General features: G+C 40.7%; 1 protein-coding gene across 6 annotated transcripts in view; it reads right to left on the bottom strand.

Moving 5' to 3' along the window:
* Positions 1–22565, bottom strand: part of INPP4A (inositol polyphosphate-4-phosphatase type I A) — a 220965-nt gene that overhangs the window by 51386 nt on the left and 147014 nt on the right. For all 6 annotated transcript variants that reach the window (XM_068268175.1, XM_068268178.1, XM_068268176.1 and 3 more), the window contains 5 exons: positions 20767–20883; positions 17193–17272; positions 12346–12457; positions 8729–8819; positions 4172–4319 (listed from right to left, as the gene is read on the bottom strand). In XM_068268175.1, the coding sequence (XP_068124276.1) occupies positions 4172–4319; positions 8729–8819; positions 12346–12457; positions 17193–17272; positions 20767–20883 (548 nt within the window). The remainder of the gene's footprint in view (positions 1–4171; positions 4320–8728; positions 8820–12345; positions 12458–17192; positions 17273–20766; positions 20884–22565) is intronic.

Raw genomic sequence — 22565 nt, forward strand, 5'->3', positions numbered from 1 at the left:
CTGAGAGATCCAACAGGATTAGGATGGAGCATTCCCCTCTGTCCCTTGCCATGAGCAGATCGTTTCACAGCTGTGGTGTTTCTTAAAGCCAGATTGTAGAGGGTCCAGGATGTTGTTTACTGACAGCCTGGTTTCAAGTTGCAGATAGACAGCCTTTTCAATAACTTTACCTAAGAAGGGGAGGTTGGAGACAGGTCTGTAGCTGCTCATAGCATCTGGATCTGGATCTGCATCTGGATCCATGGAAGGTTTTTTTAAGAAGGGGCTTGATGATTCCTTCTTTTAGAGAGGTAGGAAACCTCCCTGCTTGCAGAGAGCAATTTACTATTTTGTGAAATGCTGGACCAAGCAGGTCAGGGCATTTCAGCATATGTTTAGTTGGTCCAGGGTCCAGGTCGCAGGTTGTCTGGCGGAGACGACAGAGGATGTCTGAGATCTCTTCCTCACTAATACTTTTGAAGTCAGTCCAGGGTGTTAGGTTGTTTTTGCAGCTATTTCCATTAGTTGCATGAGTCTTGGGTGCTGTGGACTGAATGAGAGACCGAATAGAAGATACTTTGTCAGCAAAGTAGCAAGCAAATTTCACACATAGCTCCTTTGAGGGAGTTATAGTGGGTTTTAGACAGGATGGATTACATAGTCTATCAACTGTGCGGAATAGTTGGGCTGGTCTGTTGGCGGCCTTTGCGATCTCCTGTGATAGGTAGGAGGATTTTTTCTTGGTGATCGCATTTTGGTAGCTTTCCAGGTGAGAGACAAGGGTGCGTTTATCTTTTGAATTCTGAGATTTTCGCCACTTCCTTTCTAGTCTGCGCACTTCTTTCTTTATGTCCTTTAGTGAGCTGTCAAACCACCGTGCATGGTGAAGTGGTGTAGATCGTTTGATGCGAACTGGAGCGAGGGCGTCATAGGCAGATGACACTGCATGGTTGTATATCAGAGGAGCTATCGTAGCACTAACTGTTGAAAATCTGAATTCTGGACATGAAAGTAAAGTGTCAGAGCACGCATGCACTGCAGCTTACTCATTATCGAGCTGTGCAGCCACAGAGTCAGATTGCCTATACTAGCCCCCGTCTACTGCTGAAAGTGCCTACAACAGGAATGCGAGGGCAAGAAATGGATCTTGAAGCAATGGTCTTGCCTTGATGGGTCAAAGTTGTTTTGGTGGCACAAGGGGGATCTATGCAATGTTAGGCAGGTCTTTACATCTTGGCTGATCAGTTTATATAGCCAGTTTTAAAGACGCAAGATGTACAAGTAGTGGGGTTTATTAATTAAGAAGATTCATTTATCTGACAGATACTCTACCAAGTGACAAAATTGATCAGAAGAAATATAGATCTGCATACCGAGACATAGATGAGCTAGGGCTTAGATATACATCAAGGGAAAAACACTATATTGCTCATATTAAGCACCACACTATGTATGAAAAATAACAAATGCTCATTGAACAATATTATAGCACAACCATGTTAAAATCAAGGAAAACAGGCAACAAGTCAAATGAAGGTGATAATCATAATATGATTCAGTTGCTACCAGTTCTGAGAAGCTCAAACAATTAATGATATGAATAGTAATTATCATCTGATTCAATTAGTATCTGAGCACAGTCAGGCTAATAATCGATATGGATCAGTTAGCGAAAACAAATGTTAAAGGCAAAAAGAAGACATTTGACTGTGATAGGGGTGACTATGATATCAGAACTGCATTTAAATAGTCACATGGGGTAATGGAAGGAGAGTCAGACAGAGACCCAGGAAGCCCCAAAATGGGGCAATAATCCTGTTCCCACCAAAGAGAGCTGACCCAATACCCATAGATTCCAGTCGGCACATCCCAACAGCCTACTATCTCCCAGGACAATCATATACACAAGGTGATTTTTTGATCCAGTGACACCAAGGCGAACTAGATGAGGTAGGTGCAGATCCAGAAAGAATAAGAAATCTGAAACTTACCCTTAACCAGAAATGCAAATGCATGGGGGATCCCAGTGTACAGACAAACTAAATGTAATAAATCTATCCAGCAAACAGAACTGACTGGTCTGCAAGAGGACTATCTTTTTCACCTACTAGGTAATCGGACAAGTTTGATTTGGTTAAAGATGTATATTAATTTTGCAGAAAATTGGCTTTCAAAAAACATTTTGAATCTCCAGCATCTATGGATATTACAACTGGCCTCAAATAGATGGGCAGACAAGCTCTTAATGACCTCATAGTTTTCTTCAATGGCCTCAATTCACTTAGCAGTTTAGACTAGTCTACTCATGGTTTTTAGTCTACTGATGGTTTGGTCAGTTGCATCAAAGGGGAATTCACTATTACCTAATGTTTTAGACCTGGTCTAAACCATTTTGTAATTAGGTGGGTAAAGCAGGGGAAATGATCAAAAGATACAATTCACAAACAAGTAGCTATGACTGACATCCTTCTCCTTTAATGAGCTCTCCTCTGCATACAATTAAACTCCTGCATAATTAATTCAAAAGGTTCCATCCTCACATCTAAAATACCTCACAGAATTACTTTACCTTCAGAAATCAGCTGGTCTAATCTCTGTCAGAAAAAGTGGGCGTGGTTATTCCTTGTTTGCCTTTGTGAATTGGGTAATTACTGAATGTTAAGCAGGGCTAAAAACAGGTCTAAAACCCAATCTACACGTTACGATTCTGTTTACTATTCTATTTACGATCCGATTAAATCCAACATGTCCGATCGGGATTCGATTCGATTCAGTTCGATTTGCCATTGTCTTGCAATGGCAAATCGAATTAAATAGAATCCCGATCGGACATGTTGGATTTAATCGGATCGTAAATAGAATCGTATTGTGTAGATTGGGCTTAAAACATTACACCAAACCATCAGTAGACTAAAAACCATCTGTACACTAGTCTAAACTGCTTAGTGAATTGAGGCCAATGAAAATATGGGTGATCAGGGAGGGACTTCCCCCTTCGCCGTGGTTACATCCAGCCGTGATGTGCTTCTGGTGGTCCATGTGACTCCTTTGTGGCGCTACTTAATCTGGCGCCTCATGCCATGATGTTCAGGAGAGACCCCTCTTGACAGAGTAGCGTGACTGCTGCGATGCCTGTTGAATAGTCTGCCGGGACATCCCTCCTCTGCACTGGCTGTTTGTTCCAGTTCCTTGTATAGCAGACGGGTGATATACGTCTCTCCTTCCCGTATTCATACCAACGCTCCTGGCAATGAAGGACACTCAGCACCTTTTTGGTTGCCAATTTTTGGTATTGTTATTTACATCATCAGTGTTTGATTGCAGCTCTGCACCATATTTGTTTTGTTATTTATGATGATTTTATGGGACACTATTTATGCACAATTACCTTATATTTAGCACTTTATATATGAGCTGACATATTTGATCCTGGGTTAATCAGCCTGACTGTACTCATATTGAGCGCATCAAGTGATAATTACCATTCCTATCATGCATTATGTATACAAGCTTCTTGGAACTGGTAGCTACTGTATCCTATTATATGATTATCACCTTCATTTGCTTTATTGCCGTGAATTCTTAAGTTTTAATATGGTTGTGCTATAGTATTGTTCAATAAACATTTATTATATTTCCTACATAGTGTGGCACTTACTATAGGCAATATAGTGCTTTTACCCTTGACTAAATTGTTCAGGTTTTTGATTTGCAAAAACTCTAATTTACTGGCTGCAATGATGTCACATCCCTGCTTCTTGTGTAGACTAAAGGTCTATACACACTATGCCAAACTGGTCATGGCTGCCTCAGCCAAGAAACCAGCATGCGTACAGGTGATCCTCAATATCATTTAAAGATCTGGAATGCAGGATCTCTGAACCACAGTGACCCTCAGGTGCATTGTTCTCTTCCTTAACACTCCTGCCAGAAGTAGCTCTGTCATGTACTGCACTGTTGTCCGTCCTCCCTTCCTCATAGAAGGGAGACTCATCACTGTGCTACAGCAAACTGAGATATCTGTACAGCACTCGGCACTCAAACTGTCACCAAAGGGACCAAGCCCTTATCCTTGTGGGGGACAGTCTTTGTGCTTGTGTGGGCGCCTTTAAACCAGAGACTAAATCATTCACCTGTTCAAACTGAACACATTCCTCTTTATAATTTATAGCTACGGCAGTATCTATCTCACCTTGCAGCATCTTCTTCAAGCAGGAGTTTCACAAACTGTCTAGGTATATGTAAAGAAAGGACACTCTCAGCCATCTGCTCCAGTATCCGGAGGTGGTTACCATCTGTTGTAGGGAAGCGGTACATGCGGCAGATTGCTCCACCAAACACTGTGAATGGATAAGGCAGCAATAAGTCAAAAATGCAAAGGCTTGTTTTATAGGTATACTAAAAAAAAAAATCATAGGCTCTGAGACACTTTATTCCGTAGAGCCCAAAGCAATCTGCATGACTTCACTTACTACCCTAAAGTGATGCATTATGGGTTTTGCTTTATGGACACATTAAAGTTATAACTTCTGTTTTAGGAAGGTAAAACTGTAATTTGCATGTCAGCTATAGAAACTAAACATGATCATTGTATAATTGGCTTATAAATAAACCATATTTTAAACACGTCATGTTGTCAAGATAGTGATTCTAGGTCCTCTAGGATGTCATCTAAGCCACAATGATGTACATGTATGAACTCTGTAATTATTGAGGATAGAACGTATGATAGCATATGCCTGTGCTCATTAGCCTCCTGGTAGCAACATGACTAGAGGAGCCCCCCTCCTCCCCATCTATCAATCAATCCCCTTTGTTACCTCTTCCCTACAGTAACTGGCAAAGCAGCAGTGCTGGGTAGTGTTATAGTCCCCTTTCCTCATGGTAGAAATGCTCACCCTGTGCCCTGATTTACCTGCTAGCCTTCTTTGCTGTAACTATTCAGTATCTACCAGAACTCTACAGAGTCAGCAAAGGAGGCTGTAAGGAGTACTAGGTTTGGGAGCATCCTGATGCTCAAGGTGGTCACACTCCATACAATGTAACACACACCATACAATCTTTAGAAAAATTGAAGAAAAATTTCCAGCATTTCAGATCGATAATCGAAAAAAAAATGGTAAATCCGATCAGATTCTTCAGTCGAATAAAATAAAAAAAAAAAACGTTCAATTTTTTTCGGGAGATCTGATCATATTTATCGAATTGGGAGGAAACTATGTATACTGACTAGTATAGCATTATATATAGGTGTGTGGTGTACTGAGTGTGCAAAGGTTTTGTGTGAGAAGTGGTAATGTGAGATCAGTTCACTTTTGTTTATGGTTCCATATGCAGATTGTAGAGCATGCTACTCTGTCCTATTAGTGGTATTCAAAAAAAGCAGGTTGTTTTTAGGCGGTTGTTTCAGATCTCCAGGGCGCATGCGCTGTCCATCCGCGCACCTTCTCTGTACACGGTCCCACATGGCTGTGTGCAACGGCCTTTGTCAGGAGCATCTTGGGCATGTACAACCCAGATTGTAGTGGACAGCGCATGCGCCATGCTTCAACTTCTCCCAGACGGAGCCATGAAAAAGGGCTACAGCGAAAAGATGGAGGGGAGGCCAGAAGGATGGAAAGATGGAAGGAGCCTGGCGGTGTCTGAAGACCTTATACATAATCAAGGTAAGTATATCCCCCAGTACATTTTAAGGGGATAGTATTAAGTGGGCAATAAAAATGGGGAAAGGGGAGCACTATGTATAATGGCACTATATATATATATATATATATATATATATATATATATATATATATATATATATATATATATATATATATATATATATAGGGGAGCACTATGTATAATGGCACTATATATATATATATATATATATATATATATATATATATATATATATATGTGTGTGTATCTCAACATAAATGAAGAGATAATATTGTTTGACCACACCTTATAACCATACTTAAAGAGACACTAACATCAAAGGCATCCAATGGGGGGTACTCACCTCGGGTGGGTGAAGCCTCGGGATCCTAATGAGGCTTCCCACGCCGTCCTCTGTCCCACGGGGGTCTCGCTGCAGCCCTCCGAACAGCCGGTGACAGACCCGACTGTCAAATCATTTACCTTTGCTGGCTCCAGCGGGGTCGCTGTGGCTGCTTTCGGCTCCGAAGTAGACGGAAATACCCGATCTCAGTCGGGTCCGCTCTACTGCGCAGGCACCGGAGACTTGCGCCTGCGCAGTACAGCAGACCCAACGGCGATCGGGTATTTCCGCCTACTTCGGAGCAGACAGCCGTCAGAGCACCTGCGCAGGAGCCAGGAAGGTAAATATTGACGTCACTGCTGTACGGAGGGCTGCAGTGAGACCCCTGAGGGACGGCAGACGGCGTGGGAAGCCTCATTAGGATCCTGAGGCTTCCCCCACCCGAGGTGAGTACCCCCCAGGGGATGTTTTGACGTTACAGATTCTCTTTAAGTCCACCTCTCTTCTACATTTAAAATAACTACAGCAGAATCCCTTTATTAGTAAACTCCAAGACAAATTAGTTTACTATAAAAACATACGGATAAGTTAATTGGCTCCCCCTAAAAAAAATTGGCCCTAGACTACAGTACTTACACTACATAATATAGACATATGGTAATGGTAGGGATTAGATTGTGAGCTCCTTTGAGGGACAGTTAGTGACAAGATATATATATATATATATATATATATATATATATATATATATATATATATATATATATATACACACACACTGTACAGCGCTGCGTAATATGTCGGCGCTATATAAATACGAAATAATAAATAAATAATAATATATCAGAAGCTGCCATGCTCAAATAGTATACTATAGTACACATAGTATACTACAGTACCGTATCTTAATGCAGTCAATAATTGGGAGGTATTTTTTCTTTTCAATGCTTCAACAAGCGAGCACAGATGGTGTCTAAGCCAGATCAAAATGCACAGTGCCCATTATGCAGGTTTTGCTTGGCATAATCACACAACTGCTTGCACAGGAAGCATAGGCTTCACCAGTTAAAGGGAGTGCAAAGTGAGAAACAATGGGACCAGTTACTTATCTGAAGCTTCTTCCATCCCTCTAAAGTCCTACTGGTCCCTCTCAGTCATTCCGCACTGCTCCATTCCCCCACTGTCCCCCTCTGTAAGCCCCTCTCGGCCAGTTGCTGGCCACTGTACATGCGTAATGCTGGCTGTGCACCTCCTTGATCGCACTCCGGTGGCTAGGAGTGTTCTATGCATGGGCAGTAGCAATTTTTCCTTACTGCACAAGCACAGAACGCTCCCGGTACAGAAGTGCAATGGAAGCAGCGTGTGGCACGGGACCATGTATGCAGTATTCAGAGGGGGATAGAGGAGGAACTGAGCAGCATAGAATGAGGGTGAGGACTAAGAGGCATTAGGGGGCTGGAAGAAGCCCCAGATAAGTAAGTGGCCACATTACTTTTTACTTAAAATTTCCATTAGTGCAGGTGCAGTACTTATAATGTACTCCCCTGGCCACATTTTTGTGCAGCCTGGACGATACTGTAGGGTTGCAGCCATGCACAAGCAAATTACAGATGACAGGCAATTCCCTCAATAATCTGGCAACAGCTTAAACAGGATGCATAGCTATCACTCAGCTGGTGCTTTTGACGTAATACACATTGGCCCAGAGTAGTGTACAGATAGCGAGCAGGCTACAAATAGTCAGCCTGCCCACCGATCACGGCTCATGAGTCTCTGGCTGACGAATGACACATGCTCCCACTCACTTTCCACTACAGCTGGATACAGAATAACGCAGGGGTCAAAAAACAGGTTTACCATAACAGAAGTTCTATTATATCCAGGTTTACTATCCCAGGGATTACTCCCATATACTTATTATGGTGCTTGGCCAGGACATGGACATTTAGTTTACTGTACTGGAAGTTTTACTATATCAGAGTTTACTATAACAAGGTTGTACTGTATTAACTCTCCAGCCACTAATAATCTCTTCTTCCCCACTTTACCAATAAAATGTTTTTATTACTGATACAGTACAAGGAGAAAAAAAGTATACAGTGCAGAAAAATTACTAGATAATTCCTGAGATAGTTCATCCAGGGATTTATCTCACTGACATCCGGAGTCGAGAAGGAATTGGCCCAATTGGCCCAGGCCTTGTAAGGTTTTTCGCCTTCCCCTGGATCAACTGGGATATGTGCCGGTTTAGGATAGAGCCCCCCCTTCTGGTTGAACTTGATTAACGGATGTACTTTTTTTCATCTAAACTACTATACCTTTATTTCAAAATCAAATATTAACACTAATTGTACAACATATTTCATTGTTGAGATAAATGAAAATACAATTTGACTAAGTGAAAAAAATGTGCATTCCTTTAATATTTCCTTTTAAAATGTATAGAAACAAAAAAAAATATTATTTGAAATGGTTTGCTCCCCCCGCCCCTCTTGTTGCACAAAAGATTCAGATATCACCGAAGAGTAATAAGCAGTGATGAAAGTATTATTGAATCAGTAAGAACATGGCTAAAAGGCAAGAATTGGTCCATAAGGTGAAAACAACATATAGTTATGAAGTGGTAAAACTGAATAGAAACATATGCCTTCAAATGGTTTTTCACTTAGAACTAGGATTGTGAAAGTATACAAAACCAGCACTATAAGATACTAACAATCACAGAACCTACACTATATGAGGCACTATTGATCTACCTACCTGATTTCAGCAGTGTATCTTTTCGCAAAGAGGCATATTTTGAACGTATTCCTAAAGATTCTGTTAAACTTTCATCAACAGGGATTACAGTCTAAAAATAAAACGAAACGTGTACACAGACAGTAAATTCAAATGTGCATAGTTACAAGTCTCACAACAAAGAAAACACGCTCATTTTGTATAAAAAGTACTAATTAATGGCACAGCGTATCATTTTTACAGAAAAAAAAAAACAAATCTTCCCTGTTCTTACTAAACAGAAAACATGAGACTGCTTAGTAAATAAAGAATAAAAAAGCAATACAATTGCAAACAATTTCAAAATGGTAAGAAGGACAAATGCAAAACAGTAAATAGGCATTTCAAGCTGCAGAGTTTACAAACCCCTTTCTAACATTATTTAGCAATTATGGCCCTAAATTACTTTAGAAATACTTGTCACAAATGAAAATATGTATTCTGTGTAGTTCATGTATGTTCATGTGTACTAATAGCATTTGCTTTAATGCCAAGTGTGAATGCATATGAAATAGGTGTGCTTACAGCTACTAAGGCCTGGGAGGTGGGGCTTAAAGGGATCCAGAGGCCCCAGAAAAAAGATTTTTATACATACCTGGGGCTCCCTCCAGCCCCATACGCACGGATCGCTCCCATGCCGCCGTCCTCCGCTGCCTGGATCCGCCAGTACTGGGTCCCGTCATGGCCGCCAGTCGGCCGGCTGACGCGGTCAATAGTTCGCATCACAACGAGCTCCCTCCATGTATGTACGCGTGAGGCTACCTATTGCGCAGCCTCATGCGTACGGGTAAGGAGGGAGCCGCTGTGATGCGGACAATTGGCCGCATACGCCGGAAGTGACGGGGCCCGGTACCGCCGATCCAGGAAGCGGAGGATGGCGGCGTGGGAGCGATTCAGGCTTATGGGGCTGGAAGAAGCCCCAGGTATGTATAAAAGCTTCTTCTTTTTTTTATCACGTTCCTCTCTGGTTCCCTTTAACATTTGGAACAAGTGGAACACAGCCTTTTGATAAACCCTGTGGGCATGCTGATGGATAATTATAATAATATAGTAGATCTGTGATTTTAATCTCCCCTCTCAGACAGTTTTCAGCCTTGTACTTTCAATTTAAACCGTACTGAGTTCGACAAGAAGTTGACAAACTCATTTGTGTAGATAACTCAAGTTTTTTAACTGTTGATGTACTGGAAAAGAGAAAGGGACTTCAGATAATTTCTTAGTAGGGCTAGTATACCATGTTTATCTCATCATGTCACATCACTTAAGGTACTTTTAGGCTACTTTCACATCAGGACGTTGCGTTTGATGCGACGTTAAGGCCGCACAATGTGCCCCTAACGCAACGCATTGTGCACTATAACTTGGACGTTATAGTGCATTCTTTAGCCCTGCATTTGGTGCGCTGTTTTCGTTGCACAGTGATGGAACGAAAACAGCGCATGCATTACATAAAAAAACAAAACATTACTGAGCATGTGCAACACAACTAACGCAGCAGATTCATTGCTAAACACACAGCATACAGCACTTTCTAATAACGCCTCACGTTACACACAAATGCAACGTGTGCACTGTGAATGTCGCACAGACTTTAGTATTGCTGTGCGTTAGTCTGCGTTATAAAATTTTCTAATTTGCGACGCTGCCAGCCCCAAAACTATTGTCACGTGTATGTGCTGATGTAGCAATGAAAAAAGACTATTGCAACTTGAAATTGATGTGCTAGCCTGGACTTACATTTGGCCTTAAGATAAATTTAGGGGGTAGGAGGCGTCCAATTTGGTATATAACAATAGTAGCAAAAAAGTTTATGTACCGTGTTAGCCAAACAAATTGTATAGGTAGAAAAAAAACAACGTTTTGTAAAAACGTTAAAAGGTATTATTTTTTTTAAAAGGTTGTTTTTTTCTACCTGTATATAACAATACAAATTGACTAGTCTGTTAGGAGACTATAAGAATACTAGTAAGCCAATAGTTAAAATGTAGTTTCATTTATTGGTAGTGATCAGCACAATGACAACGAGTTTCTACAACGCCGCTTCCTCAGGTCAAGTGTGTGCCTGCAGCTTCTTCGGGAACTCCTTTCAGCGGCTGCCACAATCTGATGCCATCCAGCCCGGAGGGAGCGCGCAGCCTGTGCGTAGGAGGCCGGTATTGCCCGTCAGAGCGCCAATACCGTTGTCATTGCGCTGACCACTACCAATAAATGAAACTATATTTTAACTATTGGCTCACTAGTATTCTTCTAGTCTCATAACAGACTAGTCAATTTGTATTGTTATATACCAAATTGGGCGCCTCCTACCCCCTAAATTTATCTGATACAGCCTATTTAGTAGGGTTTCGACGCCTCACGATCAGGCGGTTCGAATATATTTTCATTTGGAGCTGCGACCAAGACCATCCAGAAAAAGGCCGAGTGGGGACGGTACTTCCTCACCTGCGCACACGAGTGGTTGCCTCTTTGAAGCAACCCACCTTTGTGAGTATAAACCTACTAGATTTTTTTTCACCAGAAACCCATTAAGACGTTATCACACCAGAGCAGGCTCCCGGTGTCCGGTTGTCTTTTTGTTCTTCCAGCAACATCCTCATTTGGCCTTAAAGAGGAACTGTAACGACAAAACGGCCCCTGGGGGGTACTCACCTTGGGTGGGGGAAGCCTCAGGATCCTAATGAGGCTTCCCACGCCGTCCTGCGTCCCTCGGGGGTCTCGCTGTAGCCCTCCGTACAGCCGTGACGCAATATTTACCTTCCTGGCTCCTGTGCAGGCGCTCTGATGCCTCTCAGCGCCGAAGTAGGCGGAAATACCCGATCGCCGTCGGGTCTGCTCTACTGCGCAGGCGCAAGTTTCCGGCGCCTGCGCAGTAGAGCGGACCCGACGGAGATCGGGTATTTCCGTCTATTTCCGTGCTGAAAGTCGCCACAGCGCCCCCGCTGGAGCCAGCAAAGGTAAATATTGAACTGACAGTCGGCACAGTCGCCGGCTGTTCGGAGGGCTGCGGCGAGACCCCCGTGGGACAGAGGACGGCGTGGGAAGCCTCATTAGGATCCGGAGGCTTCCCCCACCCGAGGTGAGTACCCCCCAGGGGAGGTTTTTGTTGTTACAGAGTCTCTTTAAGGTACTTTTAAGGACATTTGCTGGTGCGACTGCCATATCCAGGATCGCTTATATTCCTGGATAAAGTATGGACAGCATTTTATGACATCACAGAGGCCCTCCTTCATGTATCTTGTTTTTTTAAATTTGGTTTTATATGAGAACTGATCTACTGTTTACTTGCATACCAGATTTATATATATATTTTTTTGCTAACTGAAATTAGCATTTTGGATACCCTGTGACTATATATAGTAATAGAACGCTCCCAGCCTTGTTTGGAATCCAAAAAGTATGAGGGTCTGCCAAATAGAATTTTGAAATACTTTTACGAGCTTTAATACTACAATTAATTAACAACAAACATTGCAATTCAATTGTCTTCCCAAAAATACAACAATAACACAACAAATAACTAATTAACAGCTAAATGACTAGTTCTGTGAACCCAACCTGTCTGATAAAGAGGTGTTTGGTAATGACAAGATTATACTCACTCTGCCATTAACAGTATCGAATGATCTGTTAACAGGGGGACGCTGATCAACCTTCTCCTCCATTTGCCACCCTATTACAGTGATATTACCTACTGGTTCTTGTTCAGCTGACCTGCAGAAAGGAAAGAAAAATTGAACAGCTAATGGTTACCATGTATATGACAGACCTAGTCACTATTGTAGAAGACTTGCGTCATGCTGGGTGATAAGATCATGGGTTTGACACAAGCAAACATCCCTAGGTGCCAAAGGGAAACAGGGTATATTCAGTAATCTACAGTAAAAATGCAGTGTGAAGACAGCCATTTTATTAGTATGTATGCAGGTAATATAGTGGGCACTGCACGCATAGCGCAACTCACGATATGGACACAACTCGCACGTTGCTAGTATGTGTGTTACACAAATGGCATGACTGTTGTGTACAAAACGCAAGTTGCACTAGGTGTGCAACGCACACTTCATTTTTTTGCATACATACAAGTAAAGTGCACAGCAATTTTATCTTTGATTAGTGAATTGACCCATGTGATATTCTATCCATATTCCAAGACTGATCTCACCATAAGAATGTGACTATAAGAATTTACAAGTAGCTTAAAGCGCAAAGAATTCTTGCTGTCCTCCCCCATTACTTTTCATTGTGAAAAATCCTGAAGTGACCTGTAATCTGAAATCCCGATTTCAATTCCAACCTAACCACTAGTGATTCTTTTCATCTAGGAGCTCAGTGACATGACCATCTGCATTCAACAAAACAGAAAACCTTCTGTAACAGTACCAATAATGCATTATACTAAAGCATGGGGTTTTCTTAGGTTTTTATTTGGCAATTATTTGCTTATTCAGTACCATATGGAATGCCTCTCTGGAGAAGTGTGCACGGTGGCTGACATTGTGCCTATAACTCTCCCGTATTAGGTTGTGGAGTTCAGTCTGGATTTAAACACCAGAGATGGAGCTGTCCTGATCTACTGAGGTTAGGCATTCCATTACATAGGAGCAGCATGACAGAAGGCTCTGGGACCAAAAGTTTCCAAGTGGACTCTGGGTATGACTTAGAACCCGTGAATCTGAGATTGCAGGGATTACTACACAGCTATAACATTTCTTTCATGCATCCAGGGCCCAGATTATGAAGTGATTTAAATGTCAGTAGGCCGATCTTGAATAGGAGCCTCCATTCTATAGGTAGCCAGTGAAGGGAGTGCGGGACTGGTGTTATGTGGCAGTGACGGGGTTGGTTGGTTAACAGTCTGGCAGCAGTATTCTGTATCAGCTGTAGGCGGTACAAGTCCTTTTACTGAGGTTCACTAAAACAATGGGCAATGGGGCAGCAGAATATATGGACATCTGGTAGTTTTACCAACAAAAAGGAAAGAAGACACATAGCAGCACTGCATGAATATTGTCCCACACAGTTTAATTAAACCTAACATTTGCACATATAGGTGGCTTCTCCAACCTTTTGGACAGGTTGCACTTATCACAGCCTGTAGCAGAATAAGGGGACCTGCACTGTGACGGTGCCTGAATTCCACTATACTTAAAGTGGTCTGAAACGCTGACATAACATTCAATACAAATGTGTTTTCCTACTTTTTATTACTCATACAGTTATCATATTTGCTTTTGTGCACACGTAATATTGTCTGTCTACAAATTACAAGTTTTACAAAGTGTAGTTTATCTTGCCCTGAAACCTGCCATTGCATTTTATTATTTTTCTATTATAACTGCTTTTTTTATTATATATGAAAATTCTCTAATGAGCTATTCTGAACTCTGTGCGTGCCTGAAGCAGGGACAGTTTCTCAGAGAATGTTTGTTTACATTCCAGTGTTGATACATTTGTGTTTAACAATTAAAAAAATATACTGTTATCTCCAGTTTGGATGCAGATTTGAAGCTGAATAGCAGGACAAAGTGCTTTGTTTAACCATTTCAGTGATGTTCAGCTAGAATTTTTTTCTGTGATAGAAGCTTTAAAGCTGTAAGGAATAATTTAGAGCCAAGTAGAAATGCTGGCTTTCCGACCACTTTAAGGTAAACCTGAGATGGGCACACTAAAAGATTTTATACATACCCAGGGCTTCCTCCAGCCCCATGAACACCAATACGTCGCTTGCCGTTCTCTCAGTTGGCTCCATTTGCCTGATATCGGTCCAGGTAACTGGCTCAGCTACATAACATTTGGAGAGGTTTGCATAGCTTGTATTAGTCAGAAACCTCAGTTTTCTTATATGCTCCAGTTTTCTCATGTCCCCGTTTCTACAGAGCACGAGCCCTTTTCATTGAATAATCTAAAAACATTCAAAGATCTCATCGTCACACTCACGGGCGAATCTTAAGAGTGACAACCCTTTCCTGCTTTTAGAAGGATTTTTACAGGAATCATGGTCAGAAAGCACATGATAGATCAAAATACATGTTTATATTATTATTATTATTATTATTTAGTATTTATATAGTGCTGACATCTTCCACAGCGCTTTACAGAGTACACAAAACATGTTATCTATATATATATCATAAGATACAAATCTGTACAGGTTATGAAGGTACTGAAACATATTCAGAAAATAAGATGACACAGGCACACTTTACCAATCTATGTGGTGCCACTGCTGGTATGTTTAGCCTATTTAAGGAAGTGATCAAATATTAAGCCATACCATTTCCTGAATGAGGTGAATAGATTTTTTCAGCCAATATCATTTGATACATTAAATAGGAACTGCAGTAAAATTAACAATGAAAAAAATTGCTCCCCCCCTTACAATACTGTTATCTTCTATAAAGCATTTAGTCAATGTTTGCCCAGTGTAAAATCTTTTCTTACCCCATTTTACATTTTGAAATGCATCAGGTAGCAACATCAGCTCTGTTGAATGTTTGTTTCTGAGAATGCCGAAGCCAGTGAAAAAGGATGCCTGGCCTCCCATAAAGCCCTGGCATAGCTAAACAACCTAGGCTAAGCGTCACTGGGAGGGAGGAGCTACATACTAAAATACAGCAATACATAGCTATAGGAAGTGTCTCTGATGCTGAAAGCAGAACATTTACAGTAAAAATGGATATCCTGAATCATTTACTGCACTCTACTAAATGTTACTACAGTGCCTGTTTACAATAGTTAATGGAGCTCAAGCCAAAAATGTATCAGGGAGATGTGTCACGGGTGGCCCGGAACACCAGACGGGAAGTTGAAAATCCACAGAAGAAGCCGGCACCATCCGATAATCATATGCTCTTTTATTTAGTTTAACATCAGACTGTCACATGGCGTTTCGGAGCGTGGAGTAGCTCCTTTCTTGAGTTGTGATAGTCTATTCAAATAACGACACACTTATAGCATTTATACCAGACCAGGATGCATTCCTATCCTAACCAATCATAGGCTGCAACTTACTGACAGCCACAACAAGGCACATTGAGCTAAACGGACCTGATGGGGAACTGATGTGCTGGAACTATAGGCTTACAAAGAAATATTGCTTCAAATTAGCAATTGTTTCTAACGTGATTTTTAATGAATGTAAGCATTCCAAGGCTATGCATTTTAGGTGTAATCGTGTGTATGTCTTACATGCAGCTAGAAAATACTGTATTACCAATATTTTACTACAACTAAACCTAACCCTACTCTCACTAGGTGCTAGGTGGTGCCTAACCCTAAGACCCCCTTAGTGGTGCCTAAACCTAAGACCGCTCCCCGGTGGTGCCTATCCCTAAGACCCCACAAAATTATAATTTTCAAAACTAATGTAAAAATGATTTTTAAAAAAAAAAAAAAAAGTAGCATTACATTTCAAAACAATAATTAAAGAAATTATAATCCTCAAAACGAATGTAAAAATTATTTAAAAAAGTAGAATATCAAAATGTTAAAAAGGTAAAATAATAATTTACAAAAATGATAAGTGGCAAAACGAATTTCTTAACAATATTTTTCAAACAACTGATTCTGAAAATGACCAAATTTGATTCGACCTGCGCGGCGCCTGGTGCTCAAATCGTCCAGTTTTGTGCCCAATAGCCAAGATTTAACATTAGAGTGAATGGCGGCGCACGATCTGTCCACTTCTCATATGCGCCCAATTTTCCTGCTTCCTTTAACCTCCCTGGCGGTAAGCCCGAGCTACATTCGGGCTAGCCGCCGCAGAGGATCACATGGCCCCAGGAGGATTTTTTTTTAAATAAACGTTGCTCTATATGCTTTAGCTAGCACTTCGCTAGCTAATTATGTCACCCAAGTCCCTCAGGTCCCCACCGATCACCGCCGTAATACGTACCCCCCCCAGGGATCCCGCGATGGTGCAGGCTCCCAATCAGCTCCAGGCTTTGCTATGGGGAGGATCGGGACTGCGCATGACACCATGATGTCGATGAAGTCATGTCCGATCGTCACCATAGCGACGAGTGAAGCTGGATCGTGAAGCTGGGGCTCTCTCGTGGGGAAAGAGAAATGACACTTAGTTGTGTAACCAGTATGGGCACTAGGGCAAGAAGTAACTTTAGCTCCAGGCATGAATTTTAAATAATTTGCATCAAGAATATGTTTTTGATGTACTGTATACTTTTCACTGTTTTCTGAGATAAATATTATTGCTGCCACAAAAGACTTTTGTCCAGTGCACTGTCCCAATCTTAGCTTTATTGCATTGCTTTGATTTTCCAGTTTGATAAGACAGTCTTTTGTGCTAGAAATCGAGAGAGAGAGAGAGAGAGAGAGAGAGAGAGAGAGAGAGAGAGAGAGAAAGGAGATGAGGGAGAGAAACAGAGGGGAAGGAGAGAGAGTGTGCGTCTCCCTCTCCTCCTGCTCAAAAACAAACAGGAATGCTTACCATAACGGTAGATGCAATCGGTGGCTCTTCTCCTGCAGCAAATCCTTCACGATAAATTTTCCAGAGCCCAGCAAATACATCTAGGTGGAAAAGAGCAAAGAAAGTGTAAAGTACAAAGTTATACTTCTTTTTTTGCATTTTGTACTTCCTGATTGAGTTGCCTGGCCTGCTTTTCAAATACCTGAAGCTGCAGGCTTGTAATCTTTCTGTAACAAGGTCAATTATGTTCAGTCTGAGCTTTTAAAGCACAACACGTCTTTATGAGCATTTTTTACTGTACATGAGATGAAGAACACAAGTGCAATATAAATAATCATACTGACTGGGTTTTGTTAATGTTTCTTTGCAAATTTATCAATTAAATGTATATATTAAATATGAGCTATACACGTTCTTTAAAAATTTGTGTTCTGCTTCAAATCTATCCCTTACGCATACCTATGAAGTAGCTGCCGGGAGATTTGGGCACAGGATAAAGCAGATATCCCTTTCTGGGTTCCTCAAAGCAATATTACCTGGTAATAAATCGGTATGACTGTGGAGAACTTAAACTCTGTAGCTTCAGTTATAGATCACATGGCAGAGAATGTGAGGAACACCTTATTTATAGCTAGGAAAATGTACTTTTCTTTAGTCAAAATAACAACAGGATTTTGTAATGCTGGTATGTGAGAAAATGTTTAAATTTTTTACTTACTGACCTGAGATAGTGAGGAATGCATTAACACCACATGTATACAACTACAACATAGTATCTGTTCATTTTAGCATTTTGGCCATTTGTGTGGAGTCTTTATTGAATAACCTCAAAAGGAAAACTAAGTTTAGACCTGAATGACTTTTTCTCAAGACTTTATAAACACGAGTTCGGGAAATATCTTTGACATTTTCACACAAGTGCCTGAGTGACTGGAATAGTTGCTGTATCATGTTACCAACATTCTTCTATGAGTAAAAACAAAACACTAAAAGGTGTCAGTAGAATCTGGTTACCTAGATTACTTAAAATGTAACATGGGAAGTACACCTGTATTGGTCACACAGCAAAATGAAATGTAGTTGCACAGGACATAGCACCTCGCAAATCAGTCTATGTAGTAAAAGATATGGGACATAATACAAGCCAGCTTTGTATATTTATTAATAAATGCAGGTACAAAGTGCGGGCACAGCAGTGGTATGTAAGTACTAATACGCTTGCTCCTATGGAGATGGGTCGGTGGTCAACTGTGAGAACTGGGTAAAATAGCCTTGGAAGCCCCATCTGACTAATGGTGGCCACACACCATACAATTTTTAAAATGTATTTTCAATTCAAGAGTTACATTCTGACCCATGTACCACAAATGCTCAATTTTTCCACTAAAATATATATATATATATATATATATATATATATATATATATATATATATATATATATATATATATATATATATATATATAAATAAATAAATAAATAAAATGATTGAAAACTGCTTGCATCTCCACATTAAGAAATTGAAAATCTATCACACACACCATACAATCTTGCAAAACATCGATCAGAAATTTCCACCATTCTCACTCAAGAAAGCTCAAAAGAAAAAAAAAGTGAATTCCGAATTAAAAAAAAAAAAAAAAAAAAAAAAAGCTTTCGATTTTTCTGTACAAACAATGTTTTTTATTAACTTGATAATCAATAAAAAAAAAAGTTCACAAAACAAAACAATGTTTTTTATTGAATTGCTGTAAAATCAAATTATTTTATTGTATCATGTGTGGCCACCTTAAGCAGATCACCACCATCTCCACTAGATCTAAAGCCTGGTACACACGATGCAATTTCCCATCAGATAGATGGGTCGAATAGATAATTTCCAACAGATCCGATCAGTTTTTGATCGATTTTCTGATGAGTTCTATGCATATTGATCAGTAAATGATCGGAAATCAGATCGGACCATCTGATGGGAAATTGCATGACACCAGGCTTAAAGGTGACCACAGACCAGACCATACAATTTTTACATTTCTTTTCAATTCACTAATTACAATACATTTTTTTGATTGCTTGTAACATTTGAAAAATCTGACCAATGTGCCACAGACGTGTTCATTTTCCCCAATTATGATAATAAATGAATGAAAACTCTGAAAAAAAGGAGTGAATCTACCCTATAGCATTCAATTTTCGTAGAGATTGATAACAAAAATCCTCCACTCTTGTCAACGTTTACAGAAAAAAAAAATTGGGGAAAAAATATCAGCTTTCTCAAACGAATAAGAAAAAAAAAAAAGAAGCTTTCGGTCCTTCTGCGTAACTGATTGTTTTTTCGAATTTTTATTGTACCGTGTGTGGCCTACTTTAGATGCACGTTGCCTCCATGCTAGGAAAGTAGGCAGGAGTATACCATATACTACAGTATAAAATTGTATATGAAAACATTTCTCTTAATGCTATTCTTCCAGATGATGCAAGTTAATATATGAAGAGCATTTCCCATAAAAATTGATGGTCCTTATGTTATTAATGAAAGTGTTAAGTGTTGACTTTTTAACCACTTAAGTCTATCTGGACAGATATAGCCGTCCAGATAGACTATGCTGCTGCTGCCTGAGGCGCGCTCCCGACGCCTGCCGTTATCCCCCAAATCAATGAATGGGAATATACTGTAGTTCCCCTTCATCGATCGAAGTCCCCCGCAGAAAAACCAACGGTCTCTTATCAGAGGCAGCGGTCTTTCTGCAAAAAAAAAGTTTCCCGTCCTCTTTCTAGTTCCGGGAAGCAAGATCGTTAGCTTCCAAGAATTTTTGACTGTGGCCATCTTGTGGCCAAATAGTAAACTACACCCACATACATTTTTTATTAAATAATTACATAATATTACATTTAAAATTAGCTGTTTACCTCCCACACCAAAAATTACCCAAATAAATGTTTTAATAAAAAAAAAAATTACAATTAAAAAAAAAAACCCAACATAGTTACCTAAGGGTCTGAACTTTTTAAATATGCATGTCAAGAGAGTATATTATTATATTTTTTTTAATTATAAGCTTGTAAATAGTGATGGACGCAAATTAAAAAAAATGCACCTTTATTTCCAAATAAAATATAGGCGCCATAAATTGTGATAGGGACATAATTTAAACGGTGTAATAACCGGGACAAATGGGCAAATAAAATACATGAGTTTTAACTACAGTAGCATGTATTAATTTCAAACTATAATGGCCAAAAATTTTGAAATAATGAATTTTTTCAATTTCTTTGAATCTTCCTGTTAAAATGGATTTAGAAAAAAATAATTCTTAGCAAAATGTACCACCCAAAGAACGCCTAATTAGTGGTGGAAAAAAATAAGATATAGATCAATTAATTGTGATAAGTAGTTATAAAGTTATTGGCAAATGAATGGGAGGAGAAAGTTGCTCGGATGCATATGGTAAACAACACTGCAGGCTGAAGTGGTTAAATACTGCCATTCATGTCATTTGTCAGCCTCAGCCCCATAATTTGTTTTCTTCTATTATCCATCATCACTAACCATTGTCTGTCTGAAAAAAAAAGGAAACCATTCAAAGAACTTACTGTTCCCTGAGATCTGTCTTTGACATCATACACAGACAGCTTGACCTGGGTCATCTGATTTATAAGAGAGTCCTGGAAGAAGGCAATGCTGCTAAGAAATATAGGATTGCTTGTCCCCTAAAACAAAAAGGAAGTTCAATGAGAGTTATCAGAATACATGCATTGCCATAGGATGTAAATGTATTTGTGTATGAAATTACGATAGTTACATAGTTACATAGCTATTTTAGTTGAAAAAAGACATACGTCCATCGAGTTCAACCAGTACAAAGTACAACACCAGCCTGCTCCCTCACATATCCCTGTTGATCCAGAGGAAGGCGAAAAACCCTTACAAGGCATGGTCCAATTAGCCCCAAAAGGGAAAAATTCCTTCCCGACTCCAGATGGCAATCAGATAAAAATCCGTGGATCAACATCATTAGGCATTACCTAGTAATTGTAGTATGCTTGAAAGCCAAGTTAGTGCTAAGGCAGACTGAAAAGTAGTCAAACTGTCCCTGTTTCTCTCCTTCAGAGAGGTAGACATGGGAATATTTTGCAAGTGTTTGTGGCTGGCATGCATCAACATGTATGCAACTGCGTTGACCTGTAGTTTTCTTAAGACTAGGTTCACAGTGGGAGGTGCATGGTCTTCCCTGTAAAAGTTGCACTGCATGTTATGCGATCTTTGAATTGCGCAAAGCACAGATTCAATGAAAAGTATGCTTCGCTAATCGCTGCCACTGTTAACGCACATTTTATGTGGTAACGCACTGCATTGGGATACAGCTGTCAGTTGGAACGCATCGCACTGGATGCACTCAATGTCACATAGACTTACCACTGCATTATGACACACCCCACTGTGAACTTAAAGGAACACTATCAACTCAAGTGTTCTAAAATAACAAAGTACAAATAATAAAAATAAATAAAAAATAAATTAACCACTTCCGGATACCGGGTGGTTTGGCTGATCTGTGCTGCGGGGGCTCTTCAGCCCGCAGCACAGATCAGAAATCAGGCAGGGCGATCAGACCTCCCCCCTTTTTTCCCCACTAGGGGGATGTCCTGCTGGGGGGGTCTGATCGCCGCCGCGCTGCTGTGCCTAGCGGGGGGGGCTCCTCAAAGCCCCCCTCCGCAGCACTAGTCCTCCCTCTGCCTCCTTCCCTCCCTCTCCCGTCCCCTGTGTGCGGCGCAGGACGGAAAGCCGTCCTGCGCCGGATAGGATAGGCTTTAGCCTAGCAGATGCCGGCGATCCCCGGCCAATCAGAGGCCGGGGATCGCCGATCTCCTCTACGGCGCTGCTGCTGCGCAGCGCCGTATATATGTAAACACCGGGGAAGATCTTCCCCGCGTGTTTACATTTACCCTGCGAGCTGCGATCGGCGGCTCGCAGGGTGTTCACGGAGACACCCTCCGTGAACTGACATGGAACGGCCGCTCATACGAGCGGCCGTTTCCATGGAAACCACTTCAGGATTCAAGGGCGTAGTTAAGCGTACGCAGAATCCTGAAGTGGTTAAGATAATAAAAAATAATAATAATAATAATAAAAAAGCTGTAATTCGTTGTGTATAGGTTGTAGCTTTATTGGAACAATTAATTGGCGAAGGGGAGTCTGTGCTTCGTGAGGTATGTGACACAGGCAGTTTTCTTTGCATGTAAAACTACAGAGTTACATGAAAAGCTGTGGTGTCAGATTTCACACTATTACAGACAAAATACATTTTCTCTGCTCTGCCGACAGCTCAGTCAGAGAGACACAAGCAGCTGCATGCAGTTCAGCTAGTGAGAGCTTTCTCACAGACACACAG

This window comes from Hyperolius riggenbachi, chromosome 2 (genome assembly GCF_040937935.1).
Source record: "Hyperolius riggenbachi isolate aHypRig1 chromosome 2, aHypRig1.pri, whole genome shotgun sequence".
NCBI lineage: Eukaryota > Metazoa > Chordata > Amphibia > Anura > Hyperoliidae > Hyperolius > Hyperolius riggenbachi.